Here is a 21,745-nt window from a genome sequence, read left to right on the forward strand (position 1 = left end):
CTTATGCTTAGTATAATAAACTCTAACAGTGTTTATCAACACCCAAAACAAACAAGACTTTACAACTTAGCATTATCCATATTAAGTTCATAAACATAAAAAATAGATAAATGACATTCTTTTAACAATTAAATTATATAAAAAACAATTAAATTATAAACATAAACACAATGATAAATTTCTAAAACCCATCCATCACATTATTTAATTTCATACACACTTATCAAGTTGCATTACGACTCTTGTTTCCCTGTTCCTTTTTTTGTGAATATGTAACTTTATTGTATTTTTTTTAATATAAGGAAATGACTATTCATTAAAAAACAAAAAAGTTACATTACAACGCGATCATTTTGATTAATTATGTCCCTAAATTATTTATTAATTTTCAATGTAAGCTGTGTAATTAACATACAACAATATACTTTAATTTTTTAAAGTTTAATAAGAGAAAAGCGTGAATATCAAAATTATTTCATTTTATTGAAAACCTTGTTTTTTCAGGAGAGTTTTGTTTTAAAATGACACCCCGTTTAACTAGAAAGCGAAACCTGAAATTCGTAGCTGGTGTCAAAGAGTGCTTTTAAGGTCTCATCCGTCTTTATATCTTCTTGATCGAGAGCGCTGAGCTCATGCGAGGAGAATTATACAGGTGCTCTGCAATTCAATTTGAATTCTTTCCTCCTTTCCTTAGATACGAAAGGAAGTAAGGACGGATTTGCGATCTGCCTCCCAAATCGCGCAGGAAAATTCATTTTTCGGAGGGTCAACATTGTAGGTATTAGGGTACGTTGCAGATCGGGTTTACGAGGAGCAAAACTGATGGAATGCGTTACCAGATCGGATAGAGTAATTTGAGACTAATGATTTTGGTACAAATTAGTGATCTTGCTGGGTAGAAGAGGTGGCATCATGTTGAGGCTGCGGGCATTCCGTCCTACAAGCGAGAAGATTGTGAAGGTGCAGCTGCATCCAACACATCCATGGCTTGTTACGGCAGATGCATCCGACAATGTCGTTGTCTGGAATTGGGAGCACCGGCAGGTCAGTACACGTTTGCTATATTGTTTTTTATTTTTTATTATGAAATTTAGCGCGCTGCCAGATCATAAATCACAACATGAAAAATTATATACGGATATCCGCACAGATATAAGCAGGGTAGAATTTGGGTCGCAGTGACTGGTGGTTTGTTGATCCGGCAATGCCTGCAAAATGTCTGTCACACTGTGTGGCAGGCCACTCATATCCAAATCAACAAATGACATCTCGAGAAACCAAAAGGGAAACTTACATTATCTATGGCAGCAGGGTTTAAGCGTCCACTGTTCCGGCGTGGTTTAATAGTAATGGGAAGCACTCCGAGGAACATCACCCAGAGTCTTTTCAATAATGGCGACCATAATTCCTACGGGTGTCGGGGAGGCTGTGGTTTAACAGTTATAGTTTACATTCAATTGCGACTCATATTCTCATGCACCAAGCCAATAAAGAACCATGGCTATTGAGCAGTCATCTTCCCCAAAAATGATCATAGACAGGACTATCGGTCATTATTTTTTGGCATAGATTGAAACTCACAGACACACGATGATGTATTTCTTTCATAAATACTTCCTGCAACTTAAGAGACCAGGTCTCGCAATCCCGTGAAACTTGAAAATTAATCTCTCGAGATCAAATAACAAGATGTATACACCCTACACCCTTTGAAAGCTCTAGGCAGATTTATAAGAACTGTATTGATGCGGTGGAAGGGAAGAGGAATATTACTGTATTTGCAAGCGAAAACATTTACGAACAGAGAACTGTTTAAACTTCATTCTAGCCGTTTAAGCTTTAGAATATAGCTCGAGTGGAAGTGTCCAGCTGTATCTTTCATTGATTTTTCCTATCTGAACTCCCTGGAACTTGTGCAAAACCTACTATTTAAAGAAAGATTTTGGTTTCCATTTCGAGCTCTTGTCCTATGATGAGAGGTTTGACACATCTGATGAGCTTTACCATCTAAATATTGTCAGATATTTTTGCATCTCAATTGCTCTTCCAAACTGACTATTTGCTGCTTCTCCAAATTTCATTGGTTTGTGACTTGTTGCTGTTTGACCAAAGATAACTCAATTTTTCTCAATCCTCTCTAGTTTTTGTCACCGTGGTCTAATCATATTGTTTTGCTGAAATAATTCAACTTCCAACATATCTTGAAATATATATTATAGCAGAAGGGAAAGGTTTGCTTATCCCCGACTGGTATCTTCACTGTTCACTTTCTTACTGCTAAAACCTTCTGTTGTTACAAATAGTGTTGCCTTGTACAATGTAGTAATTGTAAGAGTTGAAAGTCAACGTTAGTGAAGCCAAGGATTACTTGCAGTTAGAACAAATTTCCACACAAGAGAGAAGGAATGAAAATGCTGCCAAGCTAGCAAATTCATTAGATGCATAAATGAAAGCTGGTGTTATATACAACAAAAAAAGCAAAAATAAAGACAAGGATGAAACTGTAGGACTTAGTAAGATCACAACAAGGATTTTAATCTATATTATGTGAGATACAAGAAGAAAACGACCAAAGTGTAAGATTTGGCTATGGAGACAGCGATCCAAGATTTGGAGGCCAAATGGCAAGCACATAGCAAGGGATAAATATTATGATAAGAATAAGCTGTATTCCTATCAAGAATATAATACAATCAACTGAAGTCAACTTGAATTGAATATTTCATAGGAGACCCCTTGAATTTATAGCAAAGGTGAGATAAGGAGTGAATGAGTCGATGGCATGATAATCAAGAGGCAACCTATCGTTTGCCCAATGTGGAATCACATGTGCACTAGAGGTGGATCGTCCAATGTTTAATGGACAAAATGTGCAATAAAGGTGGAGAGTGATAAAGTGATAAGTGCACTAAAGGTGGAGTCAACACATAATTGTTGGAAATTTTATTCAAATGGCAAGCACATAGCAAGGGATAAATATTATGATAAGAATAAGCTGTATTCCTATCAAGAATGTAATACAATCAACTGAAGTCAACTTGAATTGAATATTTCATAGGAAACCCTTTGAATTTATAGCCAAGGTGAGATAAGGAGTGAATGAGTCGATGGCATGATAATCAAGAGGCAACCTATCATTTGCCCAATGTGGAATCACATGTGCACTAGAGGTGGATCATCCAATGTTTAATGGACAAAATGTGCAATAAAGGTGGAGACTGATAAAGTGATAAGTGCACTAAAGGTGGAGTCAACACATAATTGTTGGAAATTCGTTTAGCGCTCCCCTCGGGATTCATGACAAGGGCTTAACCACCTCATGTGTACTATAAGTTGAGTGGTTGTATCGGGCATTGAAAGATCGGTCTTTTGGTGCAACAGCAACCCCACTCTAACAAGTGGTATCAGAGCTTGTTCACAGGTTTGAATCCTCAGACCTTCGAGTAACGGTGAGGGGGAGATTGTTGGAAATTTGTTCAGCGCTCCCCTCGGGATTCGTGACAAGGGCTTAACTGCCTCATGTGTACTATAAGTTGAGCGGTTGTATCGGGCATTGATAGATCGGTCTTTTGGTGCAACGACAACCCCACTCTAACAAAAAAGTGGAATGTGAAAACATGATAACACCACCTAAAGTGGAATGTAAAAACATGATAACACCATCTAAAGTGGAAATGCTCCAAAAATCTCCTATGTGGTCCCTATGTAAGCTTAAGTAAAGTGTAATTAGTACTTAGGTGTGAATTAACCAAGGTAAAATGTCCTAATTACACCAACAATAAGCTTAAATTTGTAAGTGTGAATATGGCCTTAAATGAAACTAGCTAGATAATGTACTATGCTTCACCAACACACCCCGTTAGTGCATTTTTGGGATTACAAAAATATGTAAAGATTAGTCTTTAATGGCCTCTTTTGTGATTGCCCTAAATCTTGCCCTAAAATCTGAAATTTCATTCAAATAAGAAAGGTAAGATAGCTAGAGGTACCAATTTAAAATGCCTTTTTACAAGATAAACCTTGTTTTAATTCTTACAACCATATTAAACAATATGTGTGTATATGTATATATTTTACACACACATGTAATTCATAAATCTCATTCGTTCTCCATTAGGGTTAGTAATCACACATATAAACACAAATACATATAATTATTACAATTCATTAGATAGGTCCAATCATAATAGAGTTTGAATGAAGGAGCATGATAGGATTGACTCAAAGCAGTCTTCACACTAAACCTAAAAGAAAGCATTCACCCTCTTGGCTCTAGGTTGTAGTTACCGTAGACATCTAGCATGGGGTAATCTACCTAGTGGGATGCTTATATTTGCATCCCCTATCCATGTTTACTTATTCATCCTCTTATGACTTGAGGGCATGATGGGTTTCAATCGAAGACTTTCTCTAACTACCAATACACACTATAAAATTCCCTAGAGAACCAAATAAGCCAAAAAAGAACTTGTCCTTTCCAATCAAGTCCAAGAAATAGAATGAATATCTAGTCATTTGGCCCCTTGGGCACTTGCCATGGATTATAGTACTTGATGGGGATCTTAGTGCTCCTTCCTCCTTATCATGTATTTCTTCTTTCACCCCATGAATCATGGTTTCACCCCATGAATCATACCCATGAATACACACAAGGCATGGATCACATGAATACACATTAGACATGTAAGTCACAAATACACAAAAATATACATCAGACATGAAGAAATACATATAAATACACGTCAGACATGTCAGGCATGCTGTATGGAGCAATAGACATAAAGGCACAAACTATTCATGGGAAATTTTCTCATGTAGTAAACATGCTGAAGTCCATCAGTCCTGAAGCAAACACAAGGCATAGATTTGAAGAGCATGCATATAAAATACACATGGAGTAAGCATGCTTATACCAATTGCAATGCCCCCATTTTAGGATTGCCCTAAAAGTCAAATTCCATTTAAATAAGAAGACGAGATAGTTAAAGGTATATCTTTACCAATTTAAACTGTGTGTGTGTAATAATTTAATAATTTATAAATGTCAGTTATCTCCATTAGGGCTAGTAATTGCACATATAAATAAAAATACATATAATTATCATAATTAATTAGATAGGTCCAATCACAGTAGAGTTTGAATGAAGGAATGTGATAGGATCAGCTTGAAGCAATCTTCACGCTAAACACTCACCCTCTCCCCCCAAGTGGTAGGCACCTTAGACATCTAGCATGGGGTGGTCTACCTAGTGGGATGCTTGTAATTACACCCTTTGTCCGTGTTTACTTATTCATCCTCTTATGACTTGAGAGCACGATGAGTTTCAGTTAGAAGCTTTCCCTACTAATCAATCCACTTTACAGAATTCATTGCGAGAATCATTTAAAGTGCTGGGAGCCTGTCCTTTCCAATCAAGCCCAAGAGCACGGAATGAACACCCAGTCATTTGGCCTCTTGGCTCGTATCCATTGGTTGTCGTACTTGATGGGGATCTCAATGCTGCCGCCCCTTTTCATGTAGTTATTCCTTCACCCCATAATGGAATGGCTGGTTGGATCAAAGTATTAATTGAATGCTTATTAATATAACTGATTATGCATGTATTAAAAATGATAGAAAGAATGAAAACAAAATATCTAGTACCAGAAAGGGTATATATTACTTATAATTCCCAATGCTTTCCAAGCACCTTACAAATATCAAAATCTGCTGGCTTCCTCCCTTTGTTAATTCTGTGATCAGTTATGAGGATTGGTGCTCCACTGAATATTATTTGATCTCCTATATGGCTTGATGATGATTGGATTGATGCCTTTCTTCTCCTTAAATATCATTCTACTCAACCGAAGGGTTATGTCTTTGGAAGTGGCCTCCGTTTTCCCAAGACTGGTGTTTCTTTCACTTTCTTTATCACCCTTAATTGCTGTTCTTTATTTCTAATTGAGGTTTATTTCTGAATTCTTCTCCAATTCCACGCTAATTATTCCATATTCTGTTTTCCATTTCTCCTTGCTGCCTCACTCTACATAAATTGTCTTTCCTTTTAAACCTCCATATCCCTCTTGGCCTCATGTGGCTCTTGCCATCCATATGAGGGGGTGTACCTAGTGAGGATTCCATAGCTAATCAATCTTCTACCCTAGGCCTAAGGGTGAATATCATCCCTCTTGGCCTCATGTGCCCCTTTCCATCCGTATGAGGGGGTGTACCTAATGAGGGATTCATAGGAGATTATATGAATGAATTAAGAATCTACAGAGGTTAGCAATGTGAAATACCATCTTCGTCATGCATGCTAGGCATACATTTAATGCTTACAATTGTTGAAGAGCTAAATTGTCTGTCTTCAGATTCAAATTCGGGTCCAAGAGTTAGGTTTACAAATTCATTTGATTTTCGTTTTGGGGGGGGGGGGCTTAGGTTCATGTTGGGTTCACCTGTACAAAAACTATATAAAAATAAAAAGTATATGCATATTTGCAGCATCAAGTTCCTAATACACCACTATGCTAATAGTAAATTAACATAGCAAATTATGCCACCATATCACTGTTTCAGTTTAAAAATAATAATGTCAACATTAAGAATCAACTATCATTGATCAAATTCATCATAAGTCATTAAATATATTGTCATCCTCCTACTGGGGCAAATTAGAAGCACAAACAGTGCCATTGGCATCGGTACTAGCAATCTTATCCCCATGATCACTAGGTAGATCATTATTGTCAACTCCAAGTGCACCAAGGTGGGCAATTGAACATGCATCTATGTACCCTTCAACATCCCAATGTTTTGCCTGCCCTATTTTTGTAGGTGTTTGTCTTTATGTGTTAGGAAACCCCAATTTGAATGCACACAGATCAAGTCTTTCACCTTCTTGGGAAGTATTCTTTTGCATATTATTGAGTGGATAAGGAGTATGTGCTCCAATTCTCTTTAGATGATGATGAACTAACAACCTGTTAAAATTTTCAATTTTGAAATTAGAGAGTTAAGAGTTATGAATAAATTTTTTAAATATAAATTTAATATTCATCAACAAGAATTCAAAAATTAGAATTTTAAGAGTTAAGAACTTACTTGTGATAAAACTTTGATGGCAAGGGGTTGAAGGTACAAGAATATTTCTCTATGGAAGTACCACCATTTATGAGCATCAACACCTTTCTTGTCTTCAAGAGCAGAATCATTGATCCCTGTGAAACTCATAAATTCAGACCTGACCATAGGCCGTATGTTATTGAGAAATAGTCTATGAAGGGCTACGAGCAACTTCAGGATCTCTATATGGGGCAAATCTAGTGCTACTCTCAATATGGACTGCCTAACTGTAGTACTTGGGGCTTAATCTAAAGACAAAGAGGTGCAAAGTGGTAGTCATTTTGTTCCATCTCCCTTCCATCATTTTCAGTAGTTACTTGAAGAATATTTCTTTAGTGTCTTGTTCTTTCTAATTTAGGGTTTTTTTTCATATCCTTAATCATGGAGTCAATGCCATCATATACCTCACCCAAGCAAGGCCAATTAATGTCAATGTATTGGATCATACTCAATCCAGGCTCAGTAAATCCTAGGAGATGCAACACTATCCCACCAAGAGTCATCTAGTATCATAGCCGGATGGGATTGGGACCTTGGGCTTCTAGGGAAGGATTTAGCAACATAGGTGCTGATTCTAGAGTTACTAAAGTCTCAAGCTTGGAGTCTGTTGTTCCTGGTATGGCATTGAGACCTTGTGCTTTAAAATTGTATCATTTATATGGCTGTAAATAATGAACTCTTTGTGGCTTGCAACTAATAGTAGTAAAGTTGCATCTTTGTTATAGTTGTTGTATATGGAGATCTAAAAAATGACAGGATCTCTATGTTAAGTTTTGCCCAGAAATAAAGATATACAATGATAAGGAAGAATGAAATAGATACAAGAGACATGCTAGATTATCTTGGGAAAACCCTTCCACTTGAAGGGAAAAATGCAACCACACAAGAAAAATATCATTTTTATTGATAAAGAAATGTTCCAATACAATGCTTTTCACTTGCTTTTCACTTGCTACAATATATATATATATATATATATATATATATAAAGAGTAGAGAGACTCTTAATTACACAAATGAAGGCCTCTTAAATTTCCAAATATAAAACTCTTTATATTTCTAAACACAAGCCTCTTTGCATGATGCATGACACATCTTTTTAAATAATATTATCATAAATGTTACTTTTAGTTGAAGATGACCATAACAGTCATAACAATCATATTTCTATTTCATAAAATCGGAGATAAAAATCTCTATCGCAGCTACAATCTTCAACACTCCCTCTTATCAAGAGAGATCTGTATTAAGGCAGGTGCAAATAACTGCAACCAAAGATGCTAACAATAATTTTTTCATCATATAGATTCTCATTAAAACACATTATCTCAGCATAACATAATTCACCACAGTTACTTTATAAGCTATCAAAATTGAAGTCATGACTTGCACCATTGCTACTCGTAGAGGGTGGTCCAAGGGGTTTCTCTCTTAGCAAATATGAAATTTACTAAATTTATCAGTCACAGACTCTCTGGACATGACAATAAAAGAACAAGTAACTTATTAATGTTATTAAAAAGCCATGGAATCACTGAACATGATAGGCCTGTAAGGATCACAACCAAACTCTCTCAACATGATGCTGTCATGGAATCTCTCAACATGACATCCAACTCCCATCACAAAATCTCCCAATGTGATAACATCATAGACTCTCTCTACATGATGTTCACTATGATTTTGCTCATTGGTAAAAGAGTTATCTTAGCTGTCGTTACAACTTCATTAATTTCACATGAAAAAGAACTCTTGATCAACACGAAAGAAAATCCTAGTTGAGACTCGTTTCCAACAAGAGTCTCAAATTCTTCAATACCTAACTTGTCTCTAATATAAGAGAGCTTCACCTTGGGTAGCGGTTTGGTAAGGCTATTGATAGTTTGCTTATTAGTGCTGATACAGCTTCTTGAGCTGCAACATATTCAGCTTCAGCTGTGCTTTGAGCAACACAACCTTGTTTCCTGCTGCACTAGGAAACAATAGCAGATCAAAGTCTGAAACAGAAACCCAAAGTGCTTTTTCTCAATAGAGACTCCCTCTCAGCAGAGACTCCTAACAAAGAATCCCTCTTAGCAGGATGGCTTTGATTACCACAATAAGATAGTTGACGTATAATGACTGAGATTCCCTCTCAACAAAGACTCTCTTAGTAGGGACAACTTTGATCTCCACAATAAAATAGTTGATCTAACCTCCCTCTGAAGCTGAACATCTCTCTCTGAATATGCATCATTAAGGCAACATCTTCATCGCATTGCTTTTTGTTGCCCCCTATAACCAAGAGAGATATTAATTTATTAAGAACTCATAAAATCAACTTATAGTAGAAATTAACGTTAAAATCATACATTATTCCAAGTGATATAACAAAGATTCATGATCAATACTCAAAAATAGAATACTTATCTCTTTGTGATCTGAGCCCAAAAAGAGATGATTTCTTTATTTAGAATCCAGTGCAGCTGCAGAACAGAGGCTAATATCCCTGTAAAACCTAGTCACAAGCACAGGAAGAGGTGGAATTTTCATGCACTTCACAGAGGTCCATTGATTCTTGTTCAATCCTTCTGACTTCAAATCCCCTACCCCGTCCATGACCTGAGCTTCAAATCAAAGGCTGACATAAGACCAGAATATATTTCACACACATAAATATGCCATTCAATAGCACAGAAATCAGCTACTGTGATGAATTTCCTGATCTAAATCCTGCAGGCAAAGAAGAAAAATATCCTATTTGTCAGTGTCTGAAACATAAATCTCAACAAGAAGTCTGTCCTTTATACCAGGTCACCCACAAACTGTGACCTGCCCATCACAATGAAGCCATAAATTTATATCAAAGACTCCAACCACTGGCTTCCGGTGCAAGAATCTCATAGGAGAAGACTCCTTCCACGAGGCAGAAAATACAGGTGCATAATAGAGTCGAGAACAATCCAATCCAGTTGTTGTAAAAAACAAAAACAAACTTTCGTGAGCATGTTCCTGTGAAGGAATTATCACGAATTATGCCCTGTCAATCATAATTATAGCATCATAAGAGTCGATTCAGTTTCTTTAATCCTCAATCTGCTGTACTTGATATATCTTGAACAAATTGAGTCTCCTCAAGCCAAAATGTCCTGCTGAGAACATATTAAGAATGCTCAATAGAAGATACAAAATCGATGGTTCATCTTTGCATCCATGCAGTCTTCAAACATAAAAATAAAACAGAAGACATACGGCTTCCAAAAAACTGAATGTGAACTGTCCACACAGTGGATAAAGCACGGCAAAAAAAAAAAAAGAGTTGTTACCCATGATCACTATCACCCATTGTCCATAATGAGAAACGGTGACAAATAGCACAAGTCCATTCATGAAAGAAAACTAACGGCACAAGTAATGATATATGCGCAATGTCAGAGCAGCGTGGATATGTAAATGCATGATGTCAACATATATGCAGTGCCACGACATTATTGAGATGACCAGCAAACAATAGGTAAGAAAATAAACTATCACAAAATTAATCACAAACAAAGGACTGAAGAAGGCTGAGCAAGAAAGACAGATGACAGCCAAGCATAGACGAAAGCAATAGATGGAGTCCAGAAACATGATCTCTTCCTATACCCGCGTCAAAGCTCTACTAAACCAGGAGAGCCAAACACACAGAGACTCAGAAAGGAAATAGAACTACTGCCCAAGACGACCAGCTCCTGTCAATGATATAGTTTCCATGCACTTCCAAATATAAACAGTACCAACTGTAAATACTGATTATTATTCCCTCCACGATTTGCAGTAGATTTTCTTTGCGCCAATAAGAGTCCAGTATTTGCCTTATATTTGAAGGCGTCCAGAGATACAAAGTTGCTAACAAACTTTAATAAACACAAATAGCCTTATAGATTCTCCTGAAGAGCACACGATTATACTGTGAGGGGGGGGGGGGGGTGCGCGCGGAAATGAATCAGTATAATAATAATTTTGCCAAATTAAACCTTTTATCCAAACAATTACCTTAATAACTTTAAATACTGGAATTAATAATTATGCATTTGAACATAATAACAGATGATTTACATGGAAACCCATTGCGGGAGAAAACCATGACAAATAAATGCTTTTATATAAACTTGTTCTTTTACAATGTTTTGTAGGCTCCGATCCCTATCTTTATGAGCGCCGACTCACTGGAAGCTCCAACTCCCACACTTCGTAAGCATCAATCTATTGGAAGTACTAACCTCCACAGTTGTCTTCGTGAGCACCAACCCCCTGCAGAATTTTTTTTTATCCACCTTGATAATGTTGCTTACTCAACTGATGATGGAAACTTTCTTAGCATAACTATTCTTTCCCAACTTTGATATTTATATCTGCATATATTACTCTTCTATGTTTTTCTTCAATGAATCTGCAATACTTCTTCTCATTAATGGCTTTTAATTCTTTTAATTTCAACTCCACAGATATACTCCATACACGATTCAAATGGGATTTTTAAAAAGAGAGTTGGCACCTAGCGATGACCTCCTTTTTGCATGCAATCGTCCCCCACGAACACCATTTGCACGCGATTCTGGCCTTCCTCTCTCTGCATGGCTTCTTTGATCACGTTGTGCTCGGGGGTCCTTCATTTTGTGTGTTGCTGGGGTGTCGTGGTGGTCAGATTGATCGAACTGGACAGTCGTCTGTTTGTTTTATTAAGCGGGTTTTGTGTTTTTTCAGCTTTCGACTTTGTGCTTGCGGTGGCTCTTTCATGCAGGTCATCTATTTGTTCTATGATGGGCTCTATGTTTTTTGGCATTCAACTTTGTGCTTGCGGTGGCTATTTCATGCGACTCTTCTCTCTCTCCCTCTCTATTCCAGTCCTCATTTCTATCACGCGGCTCTGTACTTGTCTCGACTGTTAATATTCTCTGTCTCTGTCTGTCTGTCTGTCTCTGTTCCGGTCCTCATTTCTCCTCCTTAGCTGTTCCGACACTCATTTGTTCCTGCCTCCTCCATAGCTATTTGGTGTCAGGCTCTTCTTATCCTCTTTGCTGCATGCAACTTGTATCATTTTCACATTGTTTCCACATTGTTTCACATTGCTCGAGGGTTGTTTCACATTGCTTTAGGGTTTGATTTCGACTGTCTTAGACAAGGCTTTGGTTATAGCTCGAAGATGACTGTAAATGGAGATGTGGGTTCATCACAAACACAACCTCTGACCTACCAAAGGCTCTGTGACTGGGTGGCTAAGTTCGAAATGGACAATCAAATGCTCAGAGAGCAAGTATTTCTTTGACTGTGATAATAATAGAACTCAAACATGCCATAGGCCCAATACTTCTCAGATCACAGGGTTCTCTGATACTTCTACTTCTGAAATTGCTGGCTTAAAATCCCATCTGGAATCCATAATTGAGCATCTTGAGGGGTTAGATACCATCAAAGTTCAGTAGTCTGAAATTGCGGCAAAACATTCTTCTCTGATTCTTTAAAATGAACAAAAAGTGAAATCATGGGCCTCTCTCTGCAATAACACAACTACTATTGCACCTTTATCAAGTTTAGATAAGATTATTTAGGGGAAGATAGAAGATAAACGTGTGAGACGTGCTCGTGAGCACAACTTGCGAGTCCGTGGTCTCCCTCCCACTTTTGACCCTCTCTTTGTTGGACATTCTTTCCTTATTGATCAGCTTGATATCTTTGACATCGTATTGGATAAATGCTAGATTGGTCAAGGTGACACCCTTTTCATCCTGTTTCTCACCTTTTCAGACAGACTTCGTGCTCTTAGAGCAAAGACGAAGTTGTTCTCTCTGCCCTCTAAGATTTTTCTAGATGAAGATCTCATGAAAGCATAGGTAACAGAGTTGAATCACGCATGTGGTCTTGTGGCGGAGGCTAGACGAGCTGGGAAATGGGCTGTTTCTAGGAATCTTAAACCAATCATTCGTGATCCCCCCAAGTGGATGTGAAGCGAGGCAAGCCCCCAAGATCAAATGACGGTCTCGCCGGTAGTCGAACAAGAGGGAGACCTCCACGTGCTCTCTTCTTGTTAACTGCTGGAATGGTAATGGTTCCCTATGGTCATTATCAAGTCTCTTCCACGATGCGGTGGGGTCTGCTAATATATTGGTCATCATTGAGACCTATGAGAGTCCCATGCATCCTCTTCCAGGATATGCAAGCTATCAGTGGTTATCTGTTTGTAGAGAGGAGGTTTGTACTTCTGGTGGGGTCCGTGGATTAGGAGGTGTTGCTTGTTTGATTAGAGATGATATTTTCAGCTTTACTTCAATTAAACACTCCCACTCATATGCCAGATTCATGTGGGTTTGTATTGATTGTAAGAGTCACTATGAGAGGGATATCTTCATTGTTGTTTGTTACTTTCCTTCAGCTTCTCTTTATGCTATTTATGGTACTGAGGACGGAGACCCATTTGCTAACCTTTATGAGTGTCTCTCAGTTTGCCGCTTTGGGGTACATCATCATTCTAGGGGATTTCAATGCGTAGACCAGAGAACTTCAGACTCCTCTTTATGACCAATACTCTGACTCAATCTATACCTCAAATATTGATTCGAGTTGTTTGGGACTTCAACGTACTTCTGATTATGCTCTTGGGCCGATCTCCTATTATGATCACCATCTACTCCAGCTTTGTAAGTCCTCTGGACTTGTGATTTTGAACGATCTATCATGCTTTTTGGGTTTCGAGCTCTTTACCTGTTGGCCTCATTATGGGGTGCGAGCGTTCTGGACTATGTCCTCACCCTCCCTCCTTCATCCCCTCCATTCACAACTTCACCATCTCATGCCTTCCCCTTGCAAACCATGCTCTCCTCAATATTGCTCTTCGTGTTTCTCCTCATTTGTCGCCTCCTCTCCAGTCTCTTCACCTCTTGCCTGTCGCTACCCACCCTCCTACCAGTTTCCGCTTTCTCGATGACGATAGTGAGCTCTTTTCCTCTCATCTTAAGAGCCTCCTTAACCCTGCTTGCTTTAGTGATTCTTGTCAGGCCACCTCCATGTTATACTGGTTGCGACCATTTGGAAGTTAGCCATCCTCCCCATCCCTCACCGCTCTTCACTCTCCCTTAGAAGCAAACGTCGTAATACATGCCCTATTAACCAATGGTTTGATGCTGACTGCAAATCCTTCCATTGCTCGGTGCATTTTGCTTTTGAGGCTCATTCCCCCGTTTATACTTGCCTGCGTTCTTCTTACCTCCCTTTTCTTTGCTATAAGAAACGGTCCTTTATTGCATCTCGTGTAAATCCCTATGCTTCATGCTTAGCCGCAATCCCTAGCTCTTTTGGTGCACCCTGTTCCCTTGCTGTCCCCATCTGTCCACCCCATTTCGCCTTCTTACTGTCACCATTTCACCCCCTCCAACATTTATGAGGCCATCAGATCCATGAGATGTAGCAGAGCGGCTGATGATGTCATGTCCCCAATTTTTGGTGACAGTTCGATTTAATTAATTTAATTAATTCTGGTTGTCCAAGGACGACTAATTAATTATTTTAATTAAATAAATAAATAACTTTATATTTAATAAAGTGACTTGGATTATAAAAGTATTTAATAAAGTCACTTGAGGGATAAGATCAAAAATGTTCTAGAAGTCTCTGGAGAGGATGGAGAGAAAAGAATAAATAGGCACCCCGGGGCTCCATTCGAATCAAGCAGTTGGATTATCTCTCTTTGTTTTCAGATTGTGATTCAATCACGGGTGCATTGTGGAACCTAGGGTTTCGGCAATTGTCACAGTTGGCCATTGAGAACGATAACTCTCAATTGGTACGCAATTTTGAGGGTGTGAAATATCATCCGAATAATTGCAGATTGGAGGTGACATTCAGTCATTTCATCAGGGTGATTAATTGCGGCTTAAGGCCAATTTGTAGTTTTGTTCACTGAAGGATTTGATTCAGATCCATCGGTTCTGAATAAACAGATTGAAGACCAAGATGGAAGCTAGGCGATGATGGAGTTAAGGAAGCAGCCAAGTTTGATGAATTTTCGTGGACAACTCCAGAACTTTCGAAGCTGAAATCACCATTAGCGGACAGGTAACATTTCTCAATCACGCTCCATATCACGCACGACTCAGGGCACAAGGTTTTAATATCAGGTGGATCAAATCTGGTCTGTCAAGATCCAGCTCCAATCACAAGTTGCGGAATCCTGTTAACTCGCACACAATATTCCGCGGCAGCAAAAAATCTGATGAGAGCAGATATCACTTGGATCCAACGACTTGAGAACCATATAGAAAATTCGACAGATTGCGGATACCAAGTTGGAAAGAGGTCAGCGCGAGTTAAAGAAGTTGGAATCCTCCAAATCGCAAAGGCCGCCCTCATTAGCAGTGTTACGAGTTCACCATGTAAGATGCACATACGTATTGTTGGTGTATTGAATTCCAAAGGGCCGGAATCATCTCTTAGCGAAAAGATTGGGAAAGGGACTTTCACACGGGTGTATGTATTAACCTTCATATCGGCTCTATAAACTGGTGCGACTTCAAGCCACGGGTCCTGACAGCACTTTCGCACTATAACAGGACTCCACACGGTGGCAATTGTATTGCATAGGCATCAAAGGGCGGGAAACGTCATACATACGGTGTTGAATAGGAGTTGCTTGGGCACCGCCGAATTGAACGGAGTTCGAGCACAATAGAGAAGATGATTCATTCCCAGCCGGAAAAAGAAGAGTGACTAGTTTTGGCGGAAACAACAAAGACCATCCAGGGGACCCCCTAGCCGAGTATCCTCTAGCAGATATTAATATTCTATCAACATTATCGATGGCAATCGGTATTGCGCAGGTTTTGAAACGGACCAACAAGACAAGTAGCTGCAATTTGCAGATGATCAAATAAGGCAAGCAGAGGATATCGTACAGGTGGTAGCAAGGAGTTTACCCGGTGTTACTCTATTAATAAGAGCTGAATAAAATATATAGTCATTGTTATTTGTTTGGCTCCCCATAAGATTTCTCTGAACGTGTTTATTATCACTGCATTTGTAATAACCATTAATTTGATGAATGGTTGGAAACATTGCATTTGTCATCGTTGTTCACCAAGTGTTTGACGAAAAGCCTGTTTGCCAACTATTTGACGAATTGCCACAGTACATGGTAGGGATTTAGTGACTTTTATAGATAAGGTCATTACAGTGGTATCAGAGCTGAAGAATAAAGAGTTATTTTTGGTGCTGGAGAAAGCAATAACCTGTCAGGGTTATTTCAGTGGTATCAGAGCGGTTTTCTTGCCATCCTGTGGGGTGAGAACCAAATTACATGAGTGATCAGCACTCTACTTCAACCAAGATGGACAGGTACAGCACAAAGTCTCCAAGGACACAATCTCGGACAAGTAATAGACGCAGTATTCAGAGTCGGAATTGTGGAAAGGAGGACTATTCAGACATTCAGGATGAGCTCAGAAAAATCAAACATAACATGTCTGAACTGTTGGTTAAACACCACCGTATGCTTGACAGGTTGTCCGTCCCAGCTAAGGTGAATAAATCAACTGGATTTCGTTTTGGAAAATCTTCTTGCAAAGCACTAGCTGATACAGTGGGCGATGTTACTAGGAACCTTAATGAGGAGTTCGAGAAACAAGTATGCAACCAGTCAGAGGCTTCAGTTCGGTCACAGGAAGAAGCAGTAAAGGACATTACGCTGATGGATAGTAACTGTCAACTTGACACTCAAGTTGAGACAGTTGAATACGAGTTTCCCAAAGGTGATGTCTCATGTACTCAAGGTAGTTTGGTTCCGACAAGCAATGATTACAGTGAAGTGAGTTCAAATGATGATGAAGATGTCATTGTGCATGGTGATGAGATACCTGGTGAAAATGAGCAGACATCGAGCATTCATGATTTTGCTGACAGAGAATACCAGGCTCAGTTAGAGGCTTCGTCACATGCGGATGAGACTGGTAGTATTTCACAAGATTTGTCCAGCCAACTAAAGGTAAGCAAAGATAGTATTGTGGCTTCTTTATCTCATCATGACAGGATGCGGGAGATGTTAGAAGAGCACATCCAGATGATTCAATTACAAGGAAGATATAAGGAAGTTCAGGCAAATTCTTCCTGCCGTGACTTACACGCAATTGGTGAAGGAATGGGAACGACGAAGATGAGCTATTTACATCTTCTATCGGATCGTGACCATCTTCTAAGCCTTGCCAAAGACTATTCAGATGCCTTGAGGAGGAAGGAGGAGGAAGTTGTCAAGCTTTCTTGCGAGCTTGAGGACACTCGAGCAACTTTGGCATTACAGGACTGGGAGAGACATGAGAATGAGCATGGCATGGAGCTAAGTTTAATTTCATCTGGTACGTCTAACACTCAGCTTTCTACATTTGACGGATCATATATGGTAGCTGATAATGTTACGAGTTCATCTTGCATTCACATCCAGGATACAAGGACAATGGCAGACAGGTATGTGAAGTTAATTGGTATTGGTCACATTACTCAGGTAAGTAGTTTGCTTGAGTTACCAGCTGTTCCTTGTTTATGGATATGGACTCAAGAATGTTTTAGCAACGTTTGGGATTTAGTTGACTGGAAAGCACTTTATGGTAGCCGTGATTATTTGGATGCTATCATGGATTTGATCAGCAGAGTATACGGTGTTGTCTTTCCTTGTGCCAGCAGAACATCCGATGTTGGTATTAGTTTTTATACACCGGTATTGGGTCTGGTTTATATATGTAGACGACCATTCTTGCTGAAGGGTGTTGAAGATTTTTCATATTTGGAAGCATGTACAGATGAGTCCCAGGATCGTTTTGACCTTGATGACATCCAGGAGGATGAAATGGACAGTTTTGAAGACACAGCTTCTTTGACAGTTTCTTTGGGTACAGAAGAGCTTGACAGCAGTACTACAATTTTTGACAATTTGGATATTGATATGGACCTTGGAGATGATTCGCGAGATATGGATGTTAATATTGAGGATACTCCTTTAAGAACTCCAGAAGAAGCTTGTAGGAGACAGTTCAGCCAGAGCCATCGTGTGACTAGCCAGTTGAAAGTTAGTGAGCGAGACATTGCTATCGCTTGTGAGCATTTTGATACTGCTCGCCAGTTGTTGGCTGTTACTGGTTGGGGTACTTCTATGACAGATGAGTCCAGCGGTGGTTACTTTTCCTTGGCAGAGATTCATGCCTTGAGTGAAGCTGTTCGGATTTTGAAGCAGGATTATTTACGATTGGTAGCCGACCGTGATCACCTGGTTGAGTGGGGGAGTACAGCATATGAGGCACTCTTGGATCGTGAAGAGGAGGTGAGTGAACTTTCCCAGGAGCTCATAGCGACTACTGAGGCGTTAGAGGACACACAGCGAGATCTACAGAAGTCGCAGTTTCAGTTGAAGGAGGTGACCGTGGAGTTGGAGCATTTGCGGTCAAAACCAGCCCCAGACCCAGTTCGTTTGACTATTGAGGTGGATGATGGTAAGTACACTTCCGCAGTTGCTACTAAGGAGCATATTGTTGAAGCTGACACACATATTCAGGATTTGGTAGTAGCTGGTTCTAATGAGTTCGGGATACCGGTAGAGTCAAGTTTCCAGATTGATTCTTCTCAGATAGTTGATAGTGTGGCACAGTTGAGTATGCCACCCTTACAGGAGGACCAGTTGTGGTGTAAAGGGGAGTATGTTAATGTTTCCTCATATAATTTTTACTGCACTGAACCGCTCATGGAGTATTTGCTGGATAGTGCATGTGTTCTTTTGGACCCGCATAAGGTGACAGAAGGTGTTCTCATCCAAGATACTAGTGTTATTTGCAGATTGGTTGAGAAGATTATAGGGGTCTTTTCTACTATGCTACCTCACAAGGATCTCGAGGAAGGGTTTGTTGACCAGAATGCACAGGGACCTATACGACCTACAGTCACTCGGAGTCAGAGATTGGAGCCATATGTTGATTACCAGTTCAGTGATGATGAGCTAGCAGCAGAATTTGGAGGTTCTTACCGGCATTATACGGTAGGGTACGCTCATCATTTCTCTTTTGACACAGAGATAGAAGATTTTATTTCATGCAGATGTAGATTGGCTCCAGTTTCTTACCATCCATTAGGGGATAGATTGGCACCATCTTTTGAAAATAAAGTTGGTAGTAGCAAGTTACTCAGCCTGCAGCATCGACACACCCAGAGCAGTTTTTCAGAGATTGAATTTGATGGCAGTAATTCAGGTACCTATAGCTGTTGTCATATCTACAGTGCAGTTGGGTGCAAGTGTCATTCTGATGGGGGCTTGAGTTTTGATAGAGTTGATGTTTCAGTTGGCTTGAGTTCCGCAGAATGGTTTCTTCTACTGACATCTACAGTTGGGTTACAGATAATTTCATCAGAGTTGTCAGTTGTTTGGATATTGAGTACAGTTTCTCAGCTACAGGTATTGATGATTTCTCCACGGGAGTATGGTAAGGATTGGGATGATACATAGATTTACATTTGGGACCCAGGAAGACTGATTGGTTCATGGTTCAGCCATTGCTTGGGGACAAGCAATTTCAGGAAGGGCGGACTGTCATGTCCCCAATTTTTGGTGACAGTTCGATTTAATTAATTTAATTAATTCTGGTTGTCCAAGGACGACTAATTAATTATTTTAATTAAATAAATAAATAACTTTATATTTAATAAAGTGACTTGGATTATAAAAGTATTTAATAAAGTCACTTGAGGGATAAGATCAAAAATGTTCTAGAAGTCTCTGGAGAGGATGGAGAGAAAAGAATAAATAGGCACCCCGGGGCTCCATTCGAATCAAGCAGTTGGATTATCTCTCTTTGTTTTCAGATTGTGATTCAATCACGGGTGCATTGTGGAACCTAGGGTTTCGGCAATTGTCACAGTTGGCCATTGAGAACGATAACTCTCAATTGGTACGCAATTTTGAGGGTGTGAAATATCATCCGAATAATTGCAGATTGGAGGTGACATTCAGTCATTTCATCAGGGTGATTAATTGCGGCTTAAGGCCAATTTGTAGTTTTGTTCACTGAAGGATTTGATTCAGATCCATCGGTTCTGAATAAACAGATTGAAGACCAAGATGGAAGCTAGGCGATGATGGAGTTAAGGAAGCAGCCAAGTTTGATGAATTTTCGTGGACAACTCCAGAACTTTCGAAGCTGAAATCACCATTAGCGGACAGGCAACATTTCTCAATCACGCTCCATATCACGCACGACTCAGGGCACAAGGTTTTAATATCAGGTGGATCAAATCTGGTCTGTCAAGATCCAGCTCCAATCACAAGTTGCGGAATCCTGTTAACTCGCACACAATATTCCGCGGCAGCAAAAAATCTGATGAGAGCAGATATCACTTGGATCCAACGACTTGAGAACCATATAGAAAATTCGACAGATTGCGGATACCAAGTTGGAAAGAGGTCAGCGCGAGTTAAAGAAGTTGGAATCCTCCAAATCGCAAAGGCCGCCCTCATTAGCAGTGTTACGAGTTCACCATGTAAGATGCACATACGTATTGTTGGTGTATTGAATTCCAAAGGGCCGGAATCATCTCTTAGCGAAAAGATTGGGAAAGGGACTTTCACACGGGTGTATGTATTAACCTTCATATCGGCTCTATAAACTGGTGCGACTTCAAGCCACGGGTCCTGACAGCACTTTCGCACTATAACAGGACTCCACACGGTGGCAATTGTATTGCATAGGCATCAAAGGGCGGGAAACGTCATACATACGGTGTTGAATAGGAGTTGCTTGGGCACCGCCGAATTGAACGGAGTTCGAGCACAATAGAGAAGATGATTCATTCCCAGCCGGAAAAAGAAGAGTGACTAGTTTCGGCGGAAACAACAAAGACCATCCAGGGGACCCCCTAGCCGAGTATCCTCTAGCAGATATTAATATTCTATCAACATTATCGATGGCAATCGGTATTGCGCAGGTTTTGAAACGGACCAACAAGACAAGTAGCTGCAATTTGCAGATGATCAAATAAGGCAAGCAGAGGATATCGTACAGGTGGTAGCAAGGAGTTTACCCGGTGTTACTCTATTAATAAGAGCTGAATAAAATATATAGTCACTGTTATTTGTTTGGCTCCCCATAAGATTTCTCTGAACGTGTTTATTATCACTGCATTTGTAATAACCATTAATTTGATGAATGGTTGGAAACATTGCATTTGTCATCGTTGTTCACCAAGTGTTTGACGAAAAGCCTGTTTGCCAACTATTTGACGAATTGCCACAGTACATGGTAGGGATTTAGTGACTTTTATAGATAAGGTCATTACAGTGGTATCAGAGCTGAAGAATAAAGAGTTATTTTTGGTGCTGGAGAAAGCAATAACCTGTCAGGGTTATTTCAGATGAGGAGGGGTTCCAGGCTGAACTCTTCAAGTTCGATGTCCCGATCCTTGGCTCCTATCTCCTTATACTCTTTAAAAGAGCGGTTTGTATTGGTTTCCCTGATTCTTGGTCAAGACATCTAGTTTATCCGATTCATAAAATCGGTCCTGTCGTTGACCCCGGTAACTACAGGACCATTAAGATCAGACATACGTTTCGCAAACTGTATGCCACAACCGTAAATGCTATGCTATCCAGAGAGCTTGACA

General features: G+C 39.5%; 1 protein-coding gene across 1 annotated transcript in view; it reads left to right on the top strand.

The window, feature by feature from the left end:
• Positions 1 to 494: 494 nt before the first annotated feature.
• LOC149530601 (Transducin/WD40 repeat-like superfamily protein) overlaps positions 495 to 21,745 on the top strand; it is a 190,479-nt gene continuing 169,228 nt past the window's right edge. The window contains exon 1 of the mRNA XM_089809563.1: positions 495 to 1,044. Within this exon, the coding sequence (XP_089665689.1) occupies positions 913 to 1,044 (132 nt within the window). The 5' untranslated portion in view covers positions 495 to 912. The remainder of the gene's footprint in view (positions 1,045 to 21,745) is intronic.

This window comes from Cupressus sempervirens, chromosome 11 (genome assembly GCF_028749045.1).
Source record: "Cupressus sempervirens isolate cs-2001-9-10 chromosome 11, ASM2874904v1, whole genome shotgun sequence".
Lineage (NCBI taxonomy): Eukaryota > Viridiplantae > Streptophyta > Pinopsida > Cupressales > Cupressaceae > Cupressus > Cupressus sempervirens.